The following is a 27,221-nucleotide window of genomic DNA, read 5'->3' as shown; positions in this document are numbered from 1 at the left end:
TACTGTGTGCCAGGTCTTTTGCTTGCAGTTATAATTTAATCCTCACAACATTATGAGAGAGGGATGACTTATTCCCATTTTACAGATAAAACCCTGAGGCTGAGAATAAGTTTTTTTTTTTAAGATCTAATTGGCTTTATTAAATGATTCCTGAATGAGGAAGCACCTCATCTAGTTACTAGATGGGATTTAAGTAGCTTTTCAAGGTCACATATTGCTAAGTGGAGGTGGCAGAATTAAAATCCAGCTTTGGAAAGCCCATGCTGATGTTATTTTGTTAGTCAAATTTTGGCCCCCAAGTGATGAATTTATTTTCACTCAAGTATTTGGCACATTGAGAAATAGCAAGTATTTTAGGCTTTTCAGGACATACACCCTTGGCTACAACTACTCAACTCTGCCATTGTAGCACAAAACAGCCAAACACAACATGTAAATGAATGAGTGTGACTGAGTTCCAATTAAACATTATTTATGGAACTAGGCAGTGGACAGACTTGGTCTGTGGGTCTAGGCTACAGTTAGCCAATTCCTGCTTTAGACCACTATTGAATATTAAGGCAATGTGAAGGGTTGAGTTCTCTTTCCTTTATTTTGTTCCCGTGTCAGCCATTCTCCCTCCTCAACCTCTCAGTCCTTGAGCCTTCTTCTCATTCACCTCAACTCCCTTCAATGTGGTTTAAAAAATTCTTTATCAAACGTATTTCCACTCCTTTCAGCCCAATTTCCTATTATTTTCTTTGATTTCCATCATTGCTGGATTTATACTTGATGTATCCTTATGATCTTGCTCTCTACTACCGCCTCTTCTTTCAACTCTATTCTTACATTCTTTAATAATAGAATAAAAGTCTACAGAGACTTTTACAGAAGTCACAGGGATATTGTTGGGGCGGGGCAAGACATGGGCTGGTTGCTGAATGTTTATAAAGAACAGGATTTAGTAGACAAAAGATAAGAACTCTATAACTACTTTTTCCCCCTCTATCTTTTCTATAGTCTTGTTTTCGCACAATATGTAATAGAATAACAATAAAAGCTGACATTTGTATAGTTTTTTGCTAAATATTTATTTGAACTTTTGCTTTTGTGTTCGCAATCCCATTACTGATGTTTGGGCATCCATCTAGCTTATGTCAATACAGCATTATGGTTCCATGCCTTTTCAATCTTCTTTAGGGCTCTGGGATATAGCAAACACTAACCACCGCATAGAGAGAACAAGAACAAACAAACAAAAAAAAATGTGGGTAAACATGAAGGACAGAGAAATGGCAACTTCTTCAAAGAGGGAAGCTGCTCATCCTCAAGTGAGTCACTGTCCTGTTAGCTATTTTCCACATCTGACAAGAAGATATGTCCTTGCGTCTCAGTTGCTTTAGTTCTTCTTCTTGACTGGGACCCTAAATATAATAACACATTGAACTCATCAACTTTTTAGGCCCTCAACATTGCAGGGATTTTTTCTCTAAGTGACAAAGTATAGTTTACATAAAGTAGAATAATGTAAAGAAATCTCCTTAATACTGAGAATATAGAAAACCAAGAATTTATTCAATGAATACCATCAGAAAAGAGGACTTGATGAAAAACTAGTTAAGATTTTGAACCATACTACTTCAGGGTAACTTCCAAGGAAGTAGAAAATGAAGTTTGCACAGCAGACGGATAACAATTATCTAAATCTATGACCAGCATAATCCATGTGAACGTAACTTACAATCTGCTGTAAATACATTCTATTTATTTTCATCAAATTAGACAGTAGCCTTCGTGGGGAGGGAGGAAATAGAAAGCATATTTCAAAACCTTTAAGTTTTTAGAGCTAATATAAATGGAAGGACACTCTCTGGAGAAATGACAACATCTGTATATCTGGACATCTACTTTGCATTCAAGGAGGAACAACTCTGTGTTTTACTGGTGGTAAGAATATGAGCCTCTGCCTAACCTACCAAGTAAGAACTTCCTTACAAAGTGAGAAGCTTAGCAGGGCTTTGATGTGACAAAGAGAAGGAGATACTAGATTTCATAGTTATTACATTACTACCTATTCTCAAAGATTTCTTGAATTTCTACAAAAGGGTATTGGAGAGGGTTTAGGGATCAAAATCTGAAATCTCTGGCTAGAAGTTTTCATAATTATCAAATCAATGGATCTAAGGAACATTTGTTTATGGCTCAAAAGTATGTTATTATGCAAATAAAATCATATGCATACAAAATTGGTCCTCAAGGAGCATTTTAGGTCTTCAACCTAAACACTCAGGTATTTAACACAGTGATAAAACCAACTTACATTTTTCACATTTAGTAATTTTTCAGGGTTGCTCTTCTGTGTGAATTCTCTGATGTCTGATGAGGGATGAACTGCACTTAAAACTTTTCCCACAGTCATTACATCTATATGGTTTCTCTCCAGTATGAGTTCTTTGGTGTTGAATAAGAGCTGATGAATGAATAAAGGCTTTTCCACATTCATTACATTTGTATGGTTTCTTTCCAATGTGAATTCTTTGATGTTTAGCAAAATTTGAGCTCCGGCTGAAGGTTTTCCCACATTCATTACACTCATAGGGTTTCTCTCCAGTATGAATTCTTTGATGTTGAACAAGATGTGTACTCTGACTAAACGTTTTTCCACATTCGCTACATTCATATGGCTTTTCTCCAGTATGAACTCTCTGATGTTTAGTAAGTGATGAGCAATGGCTAAAGGCCTTTCCACACTCCTGACATTTATAGGGTTTCTCTCCAGTATGAGTTCTTTGATGTTTAATGAGTGCTGATGAATGAATAAAAGCTTTATCACATTCATTACATTCATAAGGCTTCACTCCAGTATGAATCAATTGATGCTGCACAAGATGTGTACTTCGATTAAATCCTTTCCCACATTCATTGCATTCATAAGGTCTCTCTCCAATATGAATTCTTTGATGTATTGCAAGGGATGAGCTTTCTGTGAAGGCTTTCTTGCATTCATTGCATTCAAAGAGAATTCTAGTATGAGTTCTCTGGTGTTTAGTTAAATTAGCTCTGTGACTAAAAGATTTCCCACATTCACTGCAGCTATAGGGTTTCTCTCCAGTATGGACTCTCTGGTGTCTAATAAGCACTGAATGGTAAGTGAAGAGTTCGCCACAATCATTACATTTATGAGGTTTTTTCTCTTTATAGGTTCTCTGCTTTTTCCTTAAGTTTGATTTCTGTTTCAATCTTTTTTCAAGTGTATGAAAGGCATAGGATCCTTTTGGAACTCTGTCTTGAGTGAGGATAGACTTCTGATTAAAGTTTTTCCAATATACATCATGCTCATGAGTTCTTTCTTCGGGGAGTGAATTCATGTAGGTGAACATTTCTTTCAAGTGTCTCTCCTGATTTCCTTGTTGATTTTCTAACCACTTTTCACATTCAAGAGTTGATTCCAAGTTGGTGTCACAGATACTATTCCCTGTCAGTCTGTCTATTATTGCAACCTGGCACGATTCTTCTTTGGAAAAATCTTGCACTGAAGTTGAATCTTTGCTCTCAGGTCCACTCTCCAAGTCTGAAAGAAATTGGAAATGCAAATTTCCTTTGTTTTCTGTGCTCAACAAAAAGGCAGTTCTGTAATAAGAGTTAATGAAGGTGAAAAGCATGCCTTCAATGAGTGACTCTTATGAGATGATTTGCAAAGAGAGGCACATGGAGGGAAATGCAGAGTGCATGTGGAGAAAATGAATAGACTCTATCCAGGAGAGTCAGTGGGAGAAAAATGACCAGAAATACAGAGGAGGAGCAATGAAAATGAAGGAATCTATCACTGAGTGAGCAGGAAATGAAGATACCAAACCAGGGGAGAACCAACTTTTTATAAAACACCTACTGCTGTAATAATCCAGGTAGTTATCACCTTAGTGTTGTGAAAGGTTATAACTTCTGTAAGGTTTTCAGTCATCTACTCCTACTCACATCTAAATATGCATTCCACTTCTAGTTAAATCTTCTCTAACAATGCTTTTATAATACAACCCTGATCAAAAATCTCCTATGATCTCTCAAAGGTATAATGGCAGATATATGAAATTATATATGCACATGACTGACTATTCATTACAACACTAATTGAGGCAGCAAAACAACATCTCGAATATCCTACTACAGAGAACTGATTAAATAAACTATGGTGTATACATTTAATGGGGTACTATATAACTTTTAAAGAATGAGAAAGACCTCTACATATTACTATAAAGTGTTCTATCAGATAAATTAAATTTAAAAAACTCCAGCAAACCACAACAGATTATATAGTTTGCTACTTTTAGTGTAGAGAAAAAAGTGTCGATTCAAATATGTAGACATATTTGGTTATATTTTCCAAAACCAAGGATGGATAAATGAGATAATAAAAATGGTGACTTATAGGGAAAGTATCAGAACAGAAGAGGGCAGAGATGGAAGCTAGATTCTAAAATACATCTGATATAAATATATTAGAATTTTTATATCTGATATAAAACTACAATGGTAAAATAATTTAAAGACTGTGGTTTAAAGGAATAAATAAATAAAACAGAAGAGCAATTTCAGAAATAAAGTCAAGTATACATATGAATTAAGGACAATATAAAGGTGATATTTTAGTTTGTGAACTACAGATCATTTGTTTTTCCAACAAATGGTGCTATAACTGATTAAACATTCAGAAAAAAAGTTAAGTTAGATCTGTCCTTCATTCCATACAGCAAATAAATTCTATTCACTCATCTGTCTACTTTTCCACCCATTTATTCAACAATTATCTATTGATTATCTACCACATACTAGGCTCTGTTCTAGGCACTGGGTAAAAACACAAGCAGTCCCTATGCACATGAGTGGAGAGAGAAGTTAGTCTTAACATTCACAAACACATATAAAATTGTACTTGTAGTAAGTACTAAGAAATGAAAAAGGCAAATGATGCTGTGAAAGAATATAAGAAAGGGGTTCTAAGAAAATGGAGTGAGGCTTCCCTGAGGAAGTAAATAATTGAGCTGAAATGAAAATGGGGTTGGGATTCAGGTGAGTGTTCCAGGTAATAGGTACAAAAGCACTGAGGTGAGTGTTACAGGTAGAGGGAATAACATGTCCATAAGCCCTGAGGTGAGAGTGACATTCAAGAAAAACATAGTGGTTGAGAGCATGAACTCTAGAATCAGAATGCATGAATTTAAGTCCAGCTCTGCCACTTACTAGCAGTGTGACCCGGGGTAAGTTATTTAACCTCTCTACTTCAGTTATTTGTATGATGAGGCAATAACAGTATCCACTTCATGAGGAACAATGATACCTACCTTAATAAGTGTTAAATGAGAATATTTACAAAACACTTAAAACTCTGACACAGCATAAGTGCTATGTGTTTAAATACATAAAATATAAATTGATATAAGGCTAGTATATGGAGGTAGAGGTAAAGATCTCCAAATGTGATCCATGGACCTCTGAGAGTCTGTAAGTTCAAAATTATTTTCAAAATAATGCTTATATGTTATCTGAATTTTTCACTGTCTTGACATTTGTACTGATGTTGCAAAAGTAATGGTGGTAAAACTGTTCATAACAACATGAATCAGCAAAACGACACCAAACTTACTAGTAGTTATTATATTCTTCCCCACCATGTTCTTTAAGTTAAAAAAGCCAGTTTTACTTAAAAATGTCTGAGTAAACAATAAACATGAATTTTATTAAATTTCACACCTTGAGTACATGTTCTTTTAATATTCTGGTTTGATAAAACAGGAAATATTCACATAACAATTCTGGTTATATCACAGTATGATGGTTGTCTTGAAGAAAACCACTTATGAGATCATTTGAATTGTGAGCCTAACTAGCTAATTTTTTCATGGACCACATTTTTTCTTGAAAGAACAAATGACAGATAAATTACATTATCCATGTTGGGCATTTGGCAGATATTTACTTATGAATAAAGTGAACCTGTCACTTCAAGAAAAACAACTGACAGTATTTGATAAAATTTGAGCTTTGAGGCAGAAATTAGAATTTGGAAAACTGTTTTCTACCACTAATAGCCTGATAGCTTCCTAAGACTTTTCTAACAAGGTCAGTGGTGATATTAAAAATTGTTATTTTTAAAATATTGTATAATATAATGTGTTGATAGTTGGAAGATCTGCATAACTCAGTAAACCGATATTTTTCAAAAGATCAATAGATTATGAAAAACTCACGGATATGGTTTCAGATGCTACAGTGTTAACTAATCTTTAAGAAACTACCACTTGCCTAGTTTTGGTGTATCAGAATAGCCACAAGTATTTGAAGAGGCTATAAAATACTCCTTCCTTTTCCAATTGTATATTGGTGTGAGTCTGGATTTTCTACATACAGGTCAACCAAAACTACACATCACAACAAATTGCATTCAGGAGCAAGTGTGAGAATATACCTGTCTCAATAACATTTTGTTGTTGTGGAAGATAGTTGTTTTTATAAAAATTATGTTTTTGGTATTAACATGTATGGGTTTATAATTATTATTTTAAAATAAATTACCTAATAGTTTAAAATCTTTCTCATTTTAATTTCTCATACAGTAGGTACTGATAGATATAACACATAAACAAAAGCTCTTTAGGGTACCCAATGATTTTGGGAGTTAAATTAGGTCCTATGATGCTGAAACAATTAAGAACCACTAAGGGTACGCAAATAAAGGAAGAGTAGATAAGGTTGGAATAATAAGTAAAAGAAAGATTTTACAAGAAATTGAAGGCATCAAAGATTTTGGTTGTTATCCTAAGAGCAACAGGAAGCCATTAAAATGTTTTAAGCAAAAAGGTGATGCCATCAGATATGTATTTTGAAAACATCACTCTCACAGCAATATAAAGAATAGAACAAATGGGGGCAAAGATGAAATCAGGGAGATTATCATTGTAGTCCAGACAAACAAAAGGGAGATAGAGATAAGTTAACAATAAAGATATATTCAGAGTATAATAGATAAATACAATGAAGAATTGGGTAAAAAGAAAGATGGAAGTGTAGACTATTCATAGATTTATGGCTTGTACAATTTGATAAGATAGTGTCATTAAGATAATTATTAAAAAGGATCCTGTTGGGGGGAACGGAAAATTTGGACATATATCAGGCATTCAGTTTTAAAGATGTTGTACTGAGGTATCTTTGATATAAGCAAGTGGAGATATCAAATAGTTAAACAAATATTCAGAACAGGAACCCCAAGGAGAGATCTAAAATGGAAACACAAATTTGGGATTCGTTTAGATAAGAGATGATACTTTGGCAATGGGAATGGATGGGACTGCTGACAAAGAAAGCAGAGGCTGCAAACAGGTGACTAATTGGACAAATTTGACCCTCGGAAATTACCTGTTTGGCCCACATTATACAAAATTTTGAGATTAGTTGCCAACAGTTAAAAATAGATTTCGCATAAAAAGAGATTTCATATAAAAATTCAAATTTTGGGTTTCTCTTGGAAAAACCCCAGAAAACTGGAAGTATACTGAATGACAACCATTAGAGCAGAGGTTGGCAACTACAACCCAGTGCCTATTTTTCTAAATAAAGTTTTACTGAAACACAACCATACCCATTCATTTGTGAATTGTCTATAATGCTTTCATACTACCATGGCAAATTGAGTAGTTGCAGCAGAGACCCTATGTCCCACAAAACCTAAGTTATTTACTACCTAGCCCTTTACATAAAACATTTGCCAGCCCTTGAGGTAAAGCTAATGGAGTGATGGCTACCCCTTTCAGTTGAGGCACGTGCTTCCAGTTTGCTTGCTTCACTCAGTTGTATTATCTCTTGACCCATGCAGGCACTCAGGTTTATGATTCCAGGTATATAGAGGGAAGGGAGATTCAAATCAAATCTTGAGCAATTCAAATATTTAATTGTTTAGAAAAGAAAGTTAAGAAAATATAACCAGAGAAGAAGTAATTCCAAATGGATTAAGGATTTAAAGGAAATATTAAAAGACAAATATACTAAAGGAGAACAGAAGCAAATATTTCTATTATCTTGGAGCGAGAAAGGACTTTCTAAGCACTAATTAAAACTGAAAAGTAAAAATGAGAAAAATATCTGTAATATAACAAAGAAGACTTCATATATGAAGAGTTCTTATAGATCACTAAGGATATGGCGATACCTCCCACAAAAAAAGGAGAAAGGTGGTAAATAGGCAAGTTGCAAAAATGAACAGGTCTAAAAGGGGAAACAGACATATCCACATCACGAGGGAAGATTTTAAAACTCAATATTCAAAAGAACAAGAAAACTAAAAAAAAAAATATTAAGGGAAGATTTTTTTATGAAATATACACACACACTATAAAGTATAGTTATTAAAATAATGTTACTGTAATACAGATAGAAAAGTAAACCTGAGAGCCTACGAACAGACCCAAGTATATATATGGGACCTGCATTTACCATAGAGTTAGCATTACGGATCAATGGCAAAAGATAAGATTTTTCAATAAATGATGCTGGACTATTGGCTTTAAGCATGGAAAGCGATAAAATTTGTTCCCTATTTTACACCATGTAAATAAAGAAAAAAAAAACTATCTGTAAAATAAAACTTGAACATTTTAGAATACAGTATAGATTATCTTTCTGACACTGGAATAAGAAAGATAATTCACAAAACAAACAAACAAACAAACAAACAAAAAACCTAAACTAAAATTATTCATAAACCTGCTAACACTGAATGTTAAACCTAACTGAAAATAAAAATTTAAAAGATTGACAAATCTGATAACAAAAATTAAAAAGATCAACAAATCTGATAACATTAAAAAATTTTAATCCTGTATGCATAATACACCAAAAAATAAAACAAACCACAGTCTAAAGAGTCAATTTTTTTTCTCACTGATTGATAATGGTACTTCTAACATATATTAGTATCTAAAATATACAATTCCAACAAGTCATGAAAAAGATATGAATGGCACAGTTTTAAAAAATGGGCAATGGGAAAGGGGTCAGCTCTCCTAAAACAAAATGACAAAAAAAAACCCCAACTATAATTAGGAGTAAGGTGACTAGCAGGCAAATAGAAGCAGAGGAGTGCAACCCTAACTAAGAACCGGGCATTATAAGCCTAAACATTAAGAAGAGAATTGCTATAGCAAGATAATAATGAAAGTTCAGCAGATATAGGGCCAAATTGAGACAACAATGACCGAAAAAGGTAGGATTCAAAGATCCAAATTTGCAAAGGGTAATGGAGAGAGAAAATCCACAAAAGCCAACCAAAATAAAACAGACACACAAGGACAAGGAAGCAATGGAAACATCAAGCTATCAGAAAGCAAAAGATAAAATGGCTATGAGAAGACCTCATATTTCAATAATCACCCTAAATGTAAATAGACTGAACTCTCCAATAAAAAAGTGCAGAGTTGCAGAATGGACCAAAAAACAAAACCCAACCACAGGCTGCCTCCAGAAGACACATCTCAGCTCCAAAGACAAATATAGACTCAAAGTGAAAGGGTGGAATATGGTATTTCAAGCAAATAGCATTTAGAGAAAAGCGGGGGTAGTAGTACTAATATCAGATGAAATAGACTTCAAATAGACTTCAAAATTAAAAAGGTAAAGAAAGATACTGAAGGACACTTCATAATGATAAAGGGAATCATGAACCAAGAAGATATAACACTTACTAATATCTATGCTCCCAATCAAGGAGCCCCAAAATATGTAAAGCAATAACTAACAGAACTAAAGGGAGAAACAGACCAAAACAGTATCATAGTAAGGGACCTAAATAATACCTCACTGTCGGATATGGATAGATCATCCAAACAGAAAATCAAGAAGGAAATAACATCCTTAAATGACACGTTAGACCAACTGGACATAATTGACATTTACAGAGCCTTCCATCCCAAAACAGCTGCTTATACATTCTTCTCTAGTGCACATGGAACATTCTCAAGAATCAACCACATACTGGGACACAAAGATAGCCTAAAAATATATAAGAAGGTTGATATCATACCAGCCGTATTCTCTGATCATAATGCTTTGAAACTAGAGATTAACTGCAGAAAGAAATCAGTAACAAACACAAATATGTGGAGATTAAACAACACGCTATGGAAAAATAACTGCATCAGAGAAGAAATAAAGATTATCAAGAGATATATAGAAATGCATGATAATGATAGTACAACATATCGAAACTTTTGGGATGTAGCAAAAGCGGTCGTAAGAAGAAAGTTCATATCATTACAGGCCTATCTCCAAAAATAAAAACGAGCCCAAAAAACAACTTAATACTTCATCTTAAAAAATTAGAAAAGAAAGAGCAAATGAGGCCTAAAGTCAGCAGAAGGAAAGAAATCATCAAAATTAGAGCAGAAATAAATGAAATTGAAAAACAAAACAAAAAAATAGAAAAAATAAATAAATGCAACGAAGTGCTGGTTCTTTGAGAAGGTTAATAAAATTGACAAACCCTTGGCTAGACTCACTAAGAAAAAAACAGAAAGGACACAAAGAAACAAAATCAGAGATGAAAGAGGAAAAATACATCGCAAAAATACAAAGGATCATACAAGAATACTATGAAAAATATATAACACCAAATTTAATAACCTAGAAGAAATGGACCAGTACTTAGAAAAATACAATCTTCCTAGACTGAATCAAGAAGAACAGGAAAATCTAAATAGACTGATCAACAGTATGGAAATAGAAACAATCATCAAAATTCTACCAAGCAGTAAAAGTCCAGGACCAGATGGCTTCACCAGTCAATTCTACCAAACATTCAAAGAAGATTTAATACCTATTCTCCTCAAACTCTTCCAAAAAAAATCAAGGAGGAGGCTATACATCCTAACTCATTTTATGAGGCCAATATTACTCTGATACCAACACCTGGTAAATATAATACAAAAAAAGTAAACTACAGACCAATATCTCTCATGAACACAAATGCAAAAATCCTCAATAAGATACTAGCGAACTGAATAAAGAACATATTAAAAAGATTATACACCATGATCAAGTGGACTTCATCCCAAGGGGACAGGAGTGGTTCAACATGCGCACATCAATTTATGTGATACACCACATAAACAAATTTAAAAATAAGAATCATATGATCATATCAATAGATGCAGAAAAAGAAGTGGAAAAACTAATTCCTTTTGCAATTGCAATAAAAGGAATAAAATACCTAGGAATAAATTTAACAAAACATGTGAAGCACCTATATAATGAAAACTACAAGACCCTATTAAAAGAAAAAGAAGAAGATACAAAAAAATGGAAAGATATTCTGTGTTCTTGGACTGGAAGAATCAACATAGTTAAAAGGACCATATTACCTAAAGTTATACAGATTTAATGCAATCCCCATCAAAATCCCATTGGCATTTTTTAGAGAAATAGAATAAAAAAATCATCAGGTTTGTATGGAAGCACAAAAGACCCCGAACTGCAAAAGCCATCCTGAGAAAAAAGAATGAGGCTGGAGGCATCACTCTGCCCGACTTCAAATTATACTGCAAAGTGACAGTAATCAACACGGCATGGTGTTGGCAGTAAAACAGACACATGGACCAGTGGAACAGAATCGAGAGTCCAGAAGTAAACCCATATTTATATGGGAAAAGAATTTTTGACAAAAAAGCCAAAAACATACAGTGGAGAAAGGAAAGCCTCTTCAATAATTGGTGCTGAGAAAACTGAAAAGCCACCTGCAAAAGAATAAAACTAGACTATTGTCTATCACCACACCAAAATTCACTCAAAATGGATTAAGGACCTGAATGTAAGACCTGAAACAATAAAATACATAAAAGAAAACATAGGAACTAAACTCAAGGACCTTAGACTTAAACAGGATTTTATGAATTTGACCTCAAAAACCAGGAAGTAAAAGCAAAAATAAATGAATGAAACTACATCAAGCTAAAAAGCTTCTGCTCAGCAAAAGAAACTGTCAACAAGGTAAAGAGACAACCATCTGAATAGGAAAATATATTTGCAAGCAACACCTCTGATAAAGGCCTAATATCCAAAATATACAAAGAACTCATATGACTCAATAACAACAAAATAAAACAAACGATCCAGTCAACAAATGGGCAGATGACCTGAACAGACACTTCTCCCTAGAGGACATACAAATGGCCGATAAATATTTGAAAAGATGTTCAACATCACTAGCTATTAGGGAAATGCAAATTAAAACCACAATGAGATACCATCTCACACCTGTTAGAATAGCTATAATCAACAGGACAAGTAATAACAAATGTTGGAGAGGATGCAGAGAAAAAGGAACCCTCATACACTGCTAGTGGGACTGCAAAGTGGTACAGCCACTATGGAAAACAGTATGGAGTTTCCTCAAAAAACTAAGAATTGATCTACCATATGATCCAGTAATTCCTCTACTGGGTATTTACCCCAAAGACTTGAAAACCCGTATCTGAAAAGATATTTGCACACTGATATTCATAGCAGCACTATTCACAGTGGCCAGAACATGGAAACAACTGAAGTGTCCTACGATAGATGATTGGCTAAAGAGGATGTGGTACATATATACAATGGAATATCACTCAGCTATAAGAAGAGATGAAATATGCCATTTGCGACAACATGAATGGACCTCGAGATGATCATGCTAAGCAAAATAAGCCAGACAGAAAAGGTAGAAAACCACATGATATCACTTATATGTGGGATATAAACCTAAAAGCAACAAATGAACAGGACAGAGACTCATGGACATAGATTACAGTCTCGTGGTTACTGGAGGGGAGGGGGCAAGTAGAGGGGGTAAAGGGGGTAAAATATGTGGTGACAGAAAGAAATCTAACTATGGGAGGTGAACACATAGTGAAAAAAAAATATATATATATGCGCCTTACTCTTAAAGTGTACAGATGAAACTTATTGGATTTCGTTAACCAATGTCACCATAAAAAATAAATAAATAAATAAAAATTAAAAATGGGCAATGAATATCAACAAATAACTTACAAAAGAGGAAACCTAAATAGCTAATACCCATATGAAATGCTCAAACTCTCTCATAACCAGAGAAATGTAAATTAAAAGACATATCCATCATTTTATATCCATCAGATTGACAAAATTACTAAATCTAATAATATCAACTGCTGGCCTGTATGGTGGTGGGACCTTGGCTGTTTCTAATAAAGCTAAACATACGATACTTTAACACCCAGTAATTCTTATTCTGGTTATCTACCCTAATCTAAATGTCAAGATGAACAGAAGGAAGCCATAAAAAAATGATTACTGCAATTTTCTTAAAAACAGCAAAGAAGTAAAGATAAACTGTTCAGTTTATTCACATAGTGGACTACTTCATAGTAGTGAAAATGAATAAACACAATTCACATAGATTAATATCAAAATACAATGTGAAGTTTAAAAACACTAGATTATGAAAGTATAACAATACTACATATACTTTTGCATATATATACACACACACAAACATTACGATGTTTCATACCAATTGTACCAACTGGTTATATCTAGGGAGAAAAAGAATGAATAGACTTTAACTGAACCTATAATATTTTTTAGTTCTTAAAAAGTAATATACCTATAAGAATGGCTAAAATTAAGATAGACAATATTTAGTGTTGATGAGGATGCAGAGCAACTAGAACTCACATATTTTACTATTGGGAATGTATATGGTACAATGACTTTGGAAACCTACTTGGCAGTATCTACCAAAATGGAACATGGACTTACCCTAGGATCCAATAATTCTACTGAACATGTATATCCAACAGAAATGCATATACGTGTTCATCAAAAGACACGTAAAATAACCTACACAGCAGCACTACTTATGTAGCTAAAAACTGTAAACTACCAAAATGCTCAACTCAGGAGAATGAATAAACTGGTATAATGACTTAATGAAAGACAAGAATGAGAATGAATGAACTATAACTACATGCAACAACATGGATATTATCTCACATTAATCTTCGGTGAAGGAAGCCAGACACAAGAGTACATATAATATGATTCTGCTTATATAAAGTTAAAGAACAGTCAAAACTAACCTGTGGAGGATAAGGTTACCCTTGGAAAGAGGGAGGTGACTTAATAGAGGGTACAAGGGTGCTTTTATGCGTGCTGGTAAGGTTGTTTCTTAATCTGGGTGCTGGTTACATGAATGTGTTCAATTTGTGAAAATTCATAGACCTGTACAGTTATATATTTTTATTTTATATTAAAAAAAGGAAGAAAAAGCAGCAGCAAATAAAGCAAAATATTAGCATCTGTTTGATCTTGGTGGTGGACATGTATGTTATTTTATTTTCTTGATTTTTGTATGTATTTAAATTGCTATATAATTTTAAATATTTAAAAAATAAAAGCATATAGGTGCTTCTAATAGTCTTTCTTAAGCACTGAAAAGTGCCACTGTCCTGCAGGGATATTATTTCTGAAGACTCCCATCTCGCTGACTCACCTGAATAGCTGCTTTTGGGGGCTTTTCTCTCAAGCATCAATGGGTCCTTTCCATTCTCCAAACTGTAGTTCTCAGGCTTTGAAACTGGAAGCCCTGCTCATTTCAAAAAAAAAGGGAATTTAGCTATTTGTGATGGGCACAAAGATCTGTCCTAAACCACAGTGGCACCCCACCACCCCCCGCTGATTTACAAAGAGGACAGGATATCACAGGACGATCTAGAGTAAAAGAAGATGAACCTCTACAAAAAGCTTAAACTATTTGCGGCAAGTCTGGGCTTGGTAAGGAGTTTGTTTATGCATACTTGAAAACACAAATGTTTTTGCAGGTTAAAAAATAAAACTTCTCTTCCTTCACCGAATCTTCCAAGGAGATATGTGGATTAATCCTTGGTTTAGGGAAGAAGTTAGAGAAAATGGGACCTCAGTGGCAGCACCACAAAGTTGTGACTGTGGTAACTAGAATTTGTGTCTTCGAATGTTTATCCTTTCTTCCTTCTTTAGTTATTAAAACTCACTTTCTTAGGAACCCTATTTGCTGAAACTCCCAGGATAGAAGCACTATCTTTTTTCCCTGAGCTCACTAACTGGAAGAATACCATAACCCTAGAGCTGCTAATGGCTATCTTTGCCACATGGGGAATTCCTAAGAATAAAGCCAATATAGGGCAAAGCCAAGCCATAAAAAAATAAATAAAAGAAATTCCTGATAATATATTTGATTCCCTGAATCAAGATTCCCCCTCCCCGGGAATGGAATCCAACACCTAAACTCTACATAGATCCATCTCTCTGAATAATAGAAGCCTTCACCTTCAGGGGATGGACTCTAATACTATTACCTGAGGACAGTGGTGGAAATACAGTGCAGTTGGGAAAAGGAAATTGAAAATAAAAAGAATATTTACTCCTGGAGGAAGGGTAGAGATATATACTAGGCCCAGCATTATGACTGAAGGAGGACAGAAATATTTGTGAAGTTCACACCTTCTCGTCCAGGTTCATGATGCCCACCTAAGAGTAAGTTAATCAGGTCAAAGAACACCCATCCTTTTCCAACTCCCACCAATGAGCTAACAGATTAACTCCTGCAGAAAGACAAGTATATAACCTAAATTAACTCACATAAAACCACATTCTGAAGGCAAAGATGAGCAATCATCGCACATAGGACTTGGGCTATAATACTTGACAGAAGCAAACATATGATATAATAATCATATTCACCTTGATATTTCTAAATCATTGTGTGGGGCAGGAGAGTGCAAGTGAAAAGCAAAAGTCTTACTGCTGTAGGAGAGATTGCAATTTAGTTCCATCGAAACACTGTGATTTAAGAAACTCAACCAACAGAGGAAGGAACTATAGAGGAGACTCCAAATCTGTATACAAATATCATTCTTTTTTTTTTGACTCCTGAGATATATATATACACAAAAGCACAACTTGAAGTTACCCAGTAGAACACAACAAACTGGGGGGATTTTAGAAACTACAGACTTCTATAAAGATAGGTTTATACTTTATCCCACATCAATGTGGACAAGCTGTTACAGTGTGGACATTTAGTTAAAAACCCATAAGGCCACAAAGAGAAATACTTTAAAAGTAATTTCCCTTCCCTAGAAGTAAGTGCTGCACCTTAGGAGTAAAGGGAAACTGAAAGAGAACCATCTAAAAAACAATCAGGCAGGAAATAGGTGATCAATTGCTACTCAATTCCAGAAGACAGTTAGGATAAATGGATAAATTTACCCATTTATTAGAAAATGGATAAATTTATTTCACTTACAATGAAGATTTTTTTAAAAAAAATCAATGGAAAAAAAGATTTACCCCTTTTAAGCTATTGCAAATTAGGTTTCTGTCACTTTAATCCAAAGAATCCTGACAAAATAAGCATAGACAATTCACTACTGAGAACTTAGAACAGAAAGAGGTTTTCTTTGGGCTGAAAAAGATTAACAGTTTATGACTTCTAAGTGGAAAAGTGAAAGCTTTGTTAAGCATTTCACTATCAATAAAATAAGGTCCCCACAAGTAGATTTCAGTCACAATGAGAACCCATCCTTACAAAGTGAGACCAGGTTCCTATAGTTCTCCAGCATCGTGTCCCTTTGTGCAGGATCCAGCTTCCCCCATTCCTCTGGGGTAAAGTCCATGGCCACATCCTTGAATGTCACAGATGCCTAAGATAAAAAACATTTTTGTTTACCTTCTTTCACTTGATAGCATCCCTTTCACCTCCGCCCCCGCCCCCTCCCCGGTTTCTGCTGGCCCTGGAACAGAGGGGCTGAATAACATTCAACAGAGAAAATGACAGTGATAAATGACAATTATTCTAATAGTATTCAGATTCTAAGTATTCTATGTAAAGTCACTGGGTTATATCAGTTATATACCAGGGATGCTATGCTAGGTTCAATATGAGAACCAAAAGAAATACAACCATGGTTTCTTCATTGAGGGACTATTATTTTTCTGAGGAATAAAGAGGTAAAACATGAACCAATCAGTCAACAATGTAGTTTGGCAAAGTAAACAACAGATAGGCAGAGGAGAAAAAAAAAGGCATGTCTGTGTAACTCTCTTGTGAGTCCTCAATAAAAACTTGAAGAATTAATCTAATAAATCAGAAGATGAACTGAAATACAGACCTTGTGAATGGATTAGTCATGGAATGAAAAGACTGGCACTGAGCACCAAATCCAATTAAGCATGAATTTAATTCAAGGCTAGAAGCATAAATTAAAATATGATGGAAACAAATTGAGTAAGGGTACAGACATAACTCATATATGTTTATGTGTAAATATCATAGGATTAAGTTAATGTAAAACAAAAAATATAAAACTATAAGGAGGTAGATACATATAAGTATTACATTCTTTTTTAAGTAAAGCCAAAGAGCATGGGAATAATATGCCAACATTTTTTAAATAAATGTATATCGAATGCTATAACTGAATAGAAAACACCTTTAAAAAAAAATTAAACATTCATTTACAAAAGTAACAAAGTAAATTTAAATAAATTCCAAAACAGAAATAGAACAGAGCAATAACTGATAACTGAAAAAAAAAAACAACAAACTTACCCGAATATCAAAATAATAATGACGTAAAATGGAAATAGCTAAAATTGTACTCAGGAAATTCATAGCTTTAAATGCTTCCATTTCATTAAAAAAATAATGTAAATAAATGAACAAAGCATACAAGTTAGAGAAACAACAAACTAAGAAAAATACGAAGAATTACAAGATAAAAGCAGAAATTAAGGTGAGGGAAAACAAGAATAGGACAGGTAAGAAATCTGAATAAGGTCAGTAGATTATAGTACTATATACTGTTAGGTCCAGGAAGTCCCTTTTTTTTTTTTAAATGAGCAGGGCTTCCAGTTTCAAAAAACCAGAACTTTCTCTTACTTTTGTGTGGGAACCAGACTTTGTATGCGAGTTAGCAATGCTACATGCTCACCTCTCGCTTCACTGAACTCTCCTCCCTTCCCTGCAAATTTACCCATCTCAAATATTCCCACTAAAAAAGCCCATCTCAAGCCCCTTATAAGTTTCAGGTTTCCTCGCCATCTTTGGCTCAGCCAGGATGTCACTCTGCTACACTAAATCTTGCTTAACCCCTTAGGCCTTGTGCATTCCTCCTTCCGTGAACCTAACATATACCAATGTTAATTTCCTGATTTTGGAAAATAAGAATAAAGTCAGGTAAAATGTCAACTTTTGGAGAATCTGAACGGAGAGTTTATAAGAAATCATTCTACCATTTGCAATATCTCCTTAAGTCTAAATTTATTTCAAAAAAAAGTTTTCAAAAATGAAAATAATATGAGACTTAAAAAAATACAAGAATCATCCCTGGAAAATAAAATAAAATGTAAAAATCACTAAGTAGCCACTAAGCAGACAGGATATGTTGAGGAAAAATGACTGTCCTACAATATACATATCCACAGCTAAATTATCATTCAATGAGAGTTAATTTCCAGACCATTAGAAGAAAAAATCAGAACAAAAATGTAAAGCATTGCACAAAAGGCAGAAAAAAAATACAAAAGAGAAAGTATGAATTATAAAAATCACATGGCAAGAAAAATTTGAAACATACAAGTAATCATATTAATGCGAATGAGTTAATTTCCCTCAAAAACATTTTTTTAAAAAAAGCCACATTCTGTTTACATAAAGGACACCATCAAAAAACACCCTAAAGTTCGGGTTTAAGAGTGGGGGAAATGGAAGGAAATATGGTACATCACATATCTGAATATAGGAGTGCAAGTTCAACAAAAACATATGGAAAAATATACATCAGTGTTATCCTCAGTAGGGAGAGGTGGGGGACTGAATTTGGGGAGAGATTATTAATTTAGCATTTATATTTATACACGTCTGTGCTGCTCACCTGGTTACAATGAGCAAGAATTAAAACTTTGACATTTTTAAAAATCTAGTAAGACAAAAAAGTTGCCTGGGCAAATTCTAATAAGACAGTTGCAATATTAGCATCAAACAAAAATCTGATGTAATGCAAAAAGGACAAAGAAAGTTTTAAAAATTTCCATAAAAGGTTTAATCTATCCTGAGGCTCTACCAGTCTTGAATCTAATATGAAAGTGTCGAAATATGTAAAGCATTCATCTTTCTTCTGGCACTTGTACTCTGATTTCTCTTTGGCTGCTATGCCTGGCCAGTGAAGTTTAGGTAATATTAATTCCATCTCTGACTCATGGGTGGTATGTATGTTTGTATGTGTGTGCAGGTATATTATATAGGTCTGCCTAATTAAAGAATTACATTTAGATATAGACAATAACTGGTCCAAGAAAGGGACTAATACCCATTAAAGAGTTAATTCCCGGACTTCTGCTGGAATGACAAGAGGGAAGCTGCCCTTTGTTTCTGGTCTTCATTATGGGAAGATGTTAAGCCTAGATTTGGTAGGGGCCAGCACTAGGAGAAAAACCTGCTTGAGAGGAAAATCCACAGAAAAGAAAAGGTTCGTGAAATGGAAGGAAAAGGTCCTAATGTTACTGCTTAAACTTTATTTCTAGCCAGACCTGGATTTTTTCAGTTATGTTAATAGATACCTCTTTTTGCTTAAGCCAGTTTGAGTTTTTATCAACTGCAACTTAAAGCTTCTTGACTTGACTAATACAGTCTTCAATACTAATGTTAGGCAGTTAAGAAACCAATGAAGACAGGTATGTATATAAGGATCCTGAGAAGTTACTTTTACAAACACTACCAATGTGCAATATGTACTTTTTACACTTGGGATCATAGTAGCAAAGAGAAAGGCTTTTTGAAAATCTTTGGGTTGTGGTGTGCCACACACATCATGGAGAGCTCTTTCCTCTTACCCAACTTATTTAATAAAAATTTCAAACATACAAAAAGTTGAAAGACTAATACAACCACCACTTAAATTCAACAATTCTTAATATTTGCTCTGGTAGGGCAGATTGGAAAGTAAGTTGCAGACATGATAACATTTTACTTCTAAAATACTTTATTCATCATCTTGAAAGGCTGCATTCTAACTTTAAATTAAGCATTCCATAAGCTTTCCTTTTCAAGAACTCCTTTGAACTTTTGAGTACTTATTATTTTCATAATTCACTTCAGCACTAAAGGTACTTTCTTAAATTCTTAACAGTCATGTGTATGTTGTTTCCTCCATAGAAACAAAAATTTTAAGAGATATGCACCATATTTTCTTTTCAAATAATTTCCAAATTTACCAACCACAGAAATTAGCCTAATAGGCTAAAGAAGAGTAATGTTCCTTATATGCCTGTTGAGTGACAATAAATACTAGATGGAGAATATAGCATGGGTTAGTAGAAAACATCTACTACTGACTTCATTAGTCCTCCGAGTAGTCTCTTAGACTTAGAACTAAGCTCTCCAGATGGGCTCTAGCGGACAAAGAAACTCTACATCAAAAAGAAAGGAGTGCATCTGTACTCTGAGAAATAAGGTGGAATTTCAATAATCAGTAGAGACTCACACTGACCTGAGATCTGGCTGTAAGGCGCAGAGCTGCCACTTCTTCCTCTTCTGTGCTCTTCTCTTGTGAAAAGAAAGAATCCTGGGAAAACATAGCTGAGGGGAAGAAAGCAGTAATGATGGAAACTAAATCTATTTTGTGACTCAGATTCACAAGTCTAAAAAGACCTCCGCCATACAAGTGATGCTCCCTATAAACACTTCAACTGAAGGGAGCCCAAACAACTCATGCTCCTAGGATCATGGAGAATGTCCAGGAATGTTACTACTTGGGGCTTAAATTCATTGTTGCCATAATCATAATACCTACTGGAAGATGATATTCTCTAATCTAGAAGTTAGAATAAATCAGTTTATTTCCAAGCTGAATTTATATTAAATTAATATCAGAAAAATACGCTCAGTTCTCAAAATTCACCCTGTAAACTTATTTAAAACGCAGATTGGTGGATCTCACTTCCCAATAATTATCATTAGTTGAGTCTAGGGTGCAATTCAGAAATCTAAAAAGCACTCCAAGGGGTAATTCTGAGGTTGTAAGTCACAAATCAAACTTCAAGAAAGACCAGTCTGGTCAGTCGCTGACTTCTTCTAGATTTCTGTTCAACTACGTATGTAAAACAAAAATATTCGCTCTATAGAAATCATGAGCTTATTCTGCAAAATCAAGTAACATATGTGCGAACCAAAAAAACCAAATTTCCAGACTCACTGATTGAGACTAGGCATAATCGTTTGGGGAAAACGTGTGAGAAAAGTAACTGAGACTTTTCTTTGCCTTAGAAGCTAACATTTAGCTGACATTTTGGAGGAGGCTTCGAAGGATCCACTGTGCACACAGCTGGAGTGAAAAGGGGGGTGATCCTCTACCAAGCACTCTATTCTCACTCAAAGAGCTCACCCATCTCCCAGACAAAGGAGACTGGACAGCGCTGTCTGCCAAGAGCCACCTCCCCTGAGGTAACTGGTTTCCCTTCAGGAAGAATTTCGCCCTTCCACAATACAAGTTCAACCTACTTCAGCAATTCTTACCTCTCTTCTCGGGCGTTTTGTCTAGATCTCTCTCCATGATTAGCACCTCCTCCTGGTTCTGAAGATTCTGATCTCCCACTCTGCCCCAATTCAGACAGGATAGTGAGAAGTCTCTCGAGGCCTCCTGGTCCTCCTCCCTGCCTTCCCTCTACGGGCTCTGCTGAAAGGCTTCAGTCAAGTCAGGTCTGGCTTCTTCCTCACTCTCGAGCCTGGCTCGGTGCTACGAGGCTGGCACCTGGAAACACGGGGGAAGCATCCCTGAGACTGGATACTAAGATGCCTGTTTCTGCCGCTTGGAACTGTCTCTGGGGAGACCGACCAACTGGAAGAGACGGCGCTGGGGCTGCTGCTGAGGTACAAGGCGCGTAGACAAATCCTACCACGCTCGAGGATCTCTCCGAAGCCCCGCGATGGCCCCGGGCCCCGCCCGTCCCGCCCAGCCAACACAGCGCTTGCACCCGCGTCGCGGGGAGGCGGCAGCCGCGGGAGAGATTCAGGCCGGAGCGTGAGGGGATGGGACTCACGGTCTGCCCTTGATGCCCCTTTCACAAATGCGCACTCCGGCCCTGACTCCGCACAACTTGAGGCCCCGTGGGTCACCACAGAAGCCAAGCGGAGACAAGCGATGTCTGCAAGACCAACTCACCTCCCATCCCGGGCTTGACAAAGGCTACGAACTTCTTGGGCCAGCATGGAGTCGCGCAGGCGTAAGGAGTGGGCAATCCTGGCGGGCCTCTTCCAGCCCCGGAACTACGATTCCCAGAAGTCTACGGGGGTTGCCCGACTTCGTTTCTCAGCAGGTGGGAGCCTAAGTAGTGCTGTTGGGGGAAGCGAGCAGCCGTCGCCCTCCCTCTCGCGAGAGTATCGGGCTGCATATCTTGCGTCTGATCCACTGTCCTGGAGCGCGAACGCTAGAGACTGGAATCCGAGTCTGTTCCGGTACGAGCTTGTCTGCACGTGGATTAGAGCACAATGCTTAGGGCTACTGAGGAGTTCAACCTAAATTACTCTAATGTAAGATATATTAGAGGAATATATGGCTTTTCTATGGTTTTTTTTTGTCCTCCTCAAACTCCTTTGCCTTTAAACAATGTGAAAGTTGTACTTCTAGAAACAAAAAGCAGGTTGTATACACGTTGCCCTTTTTAAATTTTGCCCACTCTTTTACCACTGCACAGTGTAGCCTTAGAGCTGGGCTGGGAGAGGAGTGGATACTAGTAAATACAAGCAGATCCACTTCGAAGGATTTTATTTACCTTCCCACCCTGGTACACACACACACACACGTATGCACACATACACAAAGTCAGATGATTACTGCAGAAAAAGGTAGAAATAGATGGTTTCCCTGAGGGATAAGATCGCCTGGTGGAAAGAAGGGGGTAAATGGGGAGTGGTTTTGTCCAAATTTTAACACCATATATTCTCCGTTCTGAAAATAACTCAAAAATACCCCTAAGCCCTCCCTCCCCTCCTCACACACCTACATATAATTCATCTATAGCTTGGACCCTTCCTGGTGAGTTGAAGGAAGTATAGGAAACACCCCTAGATTTGGAGTTCCCTTCTTTCCCTTCGTTACTAGCTTATAACTTTGGTCTGAGGAATATGAGCTCACAGGGAAAAAACAAAATATTTGACAAATTTTATTGCTAAAAAGAAAAACAATAAATTGAATAATCTATGACAGATAAAGCAGAATTAGTGGACCATTTAGAATAAAATATATGTATTTTTTTAAAAACTGTCCTAAAAGAGATAAAGGAGAACATAAATACTAAGCAAGACCTTGTCACAAAAACAAAACTGTGTGATAAATATAATAGTTGAAATAGGGTATTCAATACTTTACTGACTAGCAGAATATGTAAAACTGAAGAGTGAATTTGAAAGCTGGACTGTCATGTCAGAGAACTCTATTCTTCCATCAGGTATTGGGAAGGGATAAAAAGTTGAAAAACATAGAATAAATGGTAAGCAATCTGGAGAGTAGTCATATGAGAGTCCCAGAGGAAAGAAAGAATAAAAATATTTTAAGAAACAATAACCAAGAATTATGGAGAAATAAAGAAAATTTAAAGAACTTAGATCGAAGGTGCTCACAGAAAGTCAAACAAAAGATGAAAAGATATCACATATAATAAAATCTAATGATATAAATGTTGGTTCATGACCTCGAGAGTTCCTCGGGTGAAATTTGAAACTGGCTCCTGTATATGAAAGGCAGTGAGAGACTGAAGGAAGAGGCAGACCACTCCAGATTGGTAGGTGGCAATTTTAATAAGCAAGGGAACTTACATATGTGTCTTGTCTTGGGTGACCGAGCAATGAGTAGATCTCTGCATGTGTCGTCAGAATCTTAAAAGTTTATATTGAGGCTTTAACTGGATTCAGTCGCATATTCAGTTTAGATGGTCTCAGTAACACATTACTCTCTCCAAGCTGTCCTTGAAACAGTTCCTAGACTGGAAATGGTGGGCAGAACATACATTCCAAGGACAGGGGAGGGAGTAAAGAGCCTCTGATTGCCTAACAAATCAGCCAGCAGTCACGTACTCTTGATAACCTTCTCCAAAAGTAAATAAGAAAGAAGAAATTCTAAAACCTCCCATAGACAAAACAATTTATTACTAAATCCCCAGTGTCAAAAACAGTGCCTGGCATTTTGTGGCCCTTCAATAAATAATAGCTGAATAAATCTGATTTGTCAATAGTAGTACCGACTGCAAGAAGGAAATTTAATAATATTTTTAAACTGTAAAAGATAAAACTTTGAATCTAGAATTTTATATTTTACTTAAGTATCATGTAAAGGAGGCAAAATGGAAATACTCTTATGCATACAAGACCTTGGAAATATTCTTGGAATTATTTTAGCAAGAAGAAAAAAAATCAGGATGATGGTTCAAGATATAAAGAAAATAAGGATAAGAATTAACTAGTAAAGAGTTTGTTATCATCTTAATAATCAAGAAGTAGAGGTAGTGAGACAGGGTGACACTAATTACATGTACATAACAATCTAATACTAAAAATTTAATGATACCATTGGGGATGAGGGTGGGAAGTAGAAATGAAAAAGTGAGAGAGGCTGAGTTACTTTATTAGATGGAGGATACACATATTCAGAAGTTTGATAAATGGATGGAAAAAAGTAGGGGGGAAGCATAAATGGATATTTTAATAAGAAAGGTACAAGTACCGTGAAAATAAAAGTAGGGTGTATAACATTCAAACTAGAAGAAAGAATTGATTATTCAATGGAAACCCAAAGAAGAAAACAAGAAACAACAATAAAGTATGGTAAAGAGAAAATACAGAATAAGACCTGTTATATCATTTATCACAATAAATGTAAAAGGGTCAAACCCACACATCAAGAGGCAGAAAATCTCTATTTGAATTACAAACAAGCCAACCAAATTAATCCAAAATTTCCAGATGCAACAATATGCTCTTAACAAGATACACTGGAAACCAAACAATATAGAAAGATTCAAAATAAAGTGACACTAAAAGATATATCAGGCAAATATGAACTAAAAGAATACCCGTATAACAATGTTATTATTAATTAAATTAGATTCAGGATAAAAACATCATAACGAACAAAAGATGTACATTATATACTTATAAAACTCATGAAGAGAAGTATAGTCTACTGTATTTGCCCATATTTCTACTCTTCCCATTGTTCTTTCTTTTTTCCTGGAGCTCCACAATTCCTTTCTTTATCATTTCTTTTTTGTTTGAAGAACATCGCCTAGTAATCTTTTAAGGTAAGTCTGCTAAGTGACAAATTCTTTTAATTTTCATTCTTCTGAAAATGTCTGGATTTCCTCTTCATACTTGAAGGATAGTTTCACAGGATATTCAATTCATGGTTGACAGTTCTTTTCTGCTAAGTGAACAGTACTTGAAAAATGTGTCATTTCCTTCTGGACTTGATGGTTTCAAATGAGAAATCTGCTGTCATTCAAATTTGTGTTCCCCTATAGGTAATGTGACATTTCTTTCTGCTTCTTTCAATATTTTATCTTTGTTTTTAATTTGCAGAATTTTATTTTATTTTGCAATATCTATCTCAAAATGAAAGGATATTTAACCTCTTTTTTAAAATTAAGTTTGTTAGGGTAACATTGGTTAATACAATTATATAATTTTCAGTGTACATTATAATTTGACATCTGAATATTCTATTGTGTGTTTACCATCCAAAGTCGTTTCCTTCAGCTACCATATATTTGATCCCCGTTACTCACTTCACCCTCCCCTAATTCTCTATATTTGACCCCCTTTAACTGTCTACCTACCCTCTTCTCCCCCACCCCCTGCCCTCTGGTAACCACTAGTCTATTGTCCATGTCCATGAGTCTCTGTTTGTGTCCTGTTTATTTGTTGCTTTTAGGTTTACATCCCACATATAAGTGATAGCATGTGAATTTCAACTTTTCCTATCTGGCTTATTTTGCTTAGCGTGATTATTTTGAGGTCCATCCATGTTGTTGCAAATGGCAGTATTTCATCTCTTGCTATGGCTGAGTAATATTCCATTGCATATATGTACTAAAGCTTCTTTAGCCAATCATCTATAGTGGTACACTTCAGTTGCTTCCATGTCCTGGCCACTGTGAATAGTGCTGCTATGAACATCAGTGTGCAAATATCTTTTCGGATATGGGTTTTCAAGTCTTTAGGGTAAATATCCAGTAGAGGGATTGCTGGATCATATGGTAGATCAATTCTTAGTTTTTTGAGGAACCTCCATACTGTTTTCCATAGTGGCTGTAACAATTTGCAGTCCCACCAGCAGTGTATAAGGGTATATTTTTCTCCACATCCTCTCCAAGATTTGTTGTTACTTGTCCTATTGATTATAGCTATTCTAACAGGTGTGAGATGGTATCTTATTGTGGTTTTGATTAGCATTTCCTTAATAGCTAGTGATGTCGAGCATCTTTTCATATATTGTTGGCCATTTGTTTGTCCTCTAGGGAAAAGTGTCTGTTCAGGTCCTCTGCCCATTTTTTGATTGGATCAGCTGTTTTGGGATGGAAGGCTCTGTAAATGTTAATTATGTCCAGTTGGTCTAATGTGTCATTTAAGGATGTTATTTCCTTCTTGATTTTCTGTTTGGATTATATGTCCATATCTGACAGTGGGGTATTTAGAGCTTCTGCTACGATAGTGTTTTGGTCTGTTTCTCCCTTTAGTTCTGTTAGTAATTGCTTTACATATTTCGGGGCTCCCTGATTGGGAGCATAGATATTATTAAGTGTTATGTCTTCTTGGTGCATAATTCTTTATTATTACGAAGCATTTCTCAGTATCTTTCTTTATCTTTTTTATTTTGAAGTCTATTTTGTCTGATATTAGTACCGCTACTCCCACTTTTCTCTGAATGCCATTTGCTTGAAATATTATTCTCCACTCTTTCACTTTTAGTCTATATTTGTCTTTGGAGCTGAGATACGTCTCCTAGAGTCAACATATGGTCGGGTTTTGTTTTTTGATCCATTCTGGAACTCTGTGTCTTTTTATTGGTGAGTTCAGTCCACTTACATTTAGAGTGATTGAAATATGAGGTCTTCTTATAGCCATTTTATGTTTGCTTCTTGGTAGC

The 27,221-nt window shown here is 35.4% G+C and overlaps 1 protein-coding gene across 3 annotated transcripts; it reads right to left on the bottom strand.

The window, feature by feature from the left end:
- Nucleotides 1–1,051: 1,051 nt before the first annotated feature.
- ZNF286A (zinc finger protein 286A) lies at nt 1,052–22,393 on the bottom strand. 3 transcript variants are annotated; one of them, XM_039847416.1, is made up of 7 exons: nt 22,245–22,393; nt 21,599–21,833; nt 20,574–20,662; nt 16,613–16,727; nt 14,540–14,632; nt 2,300–3,550; nt 1,052–1,403 (listed from the first exon to the last, which is right to left on the bottom strand). In XM_039847416.1, the coding sequence occupies exons 2-6, from the start codon at nt 21,633–21,635 to the stop codon at nt 2,322–2,324; spliced, it is 1,563 nt and encodes a 520-aa protein (XP_039703350.1). In that variant the 5' UTR covers nt 21,636–21,833; nt 22,245–22,393; the 3' UTR covers nt 1,052–1,403; nt 2,300–2,321. The 3 variants fall into 3 exon arrangements, with proteins under 3 accessions (XP_039703350.1, XP_039703349.1, XP_039703351.1); XM_039847415.1 differs by having other exon boundaries at nt 1,052–3,550; XM_039847417.1 differs by having other exon boundaries at nt 1,052–3,550; nt 20,574–20,648.
- Between the last annotated feature and the right edge of the window lie 4,828 nt (nt 22,394–27,221).

Source organism: Pteropus medius, unplaced genomic scaffold, assembly GCF_902729225.1.
Source record: "Pteropus medius unplaced genomic scaffold, Ma_sr-lr_union100, whole genome shotgun sequence".
NCBI lineage: Eukaryota > Metazoa > Chordata > Mammalia > Chiroptera > Pteropodidae > Pteropus > Pteropus medius.
This window is presented reverse-complemented; position numbering and strand designations above follow the sequence as displayed.

Coding starts and splice junctions, on each gene's coding strand:
- ZNF286A (XM_039847415.1), bottom strand. CDS start 21,635: ATGGAGAGAGATCTAGACAAAACGCCCGAGAAGAGAG. Junction 14,633..16,612: donor TAGGAACCTGGTCTCACTTT/GTAAGGATGGGT, acceptor TGAAATGAGCAG/GGCTTCCAGTTTCAAAGCCT. Junction 3,551..14,539: donor CCCCAAAAGCAGCTATTCAG/GTGAGTCAGCGA, acceptor AATTTCTTTCAG/ACTTGGAGAGTGGACCTGAG.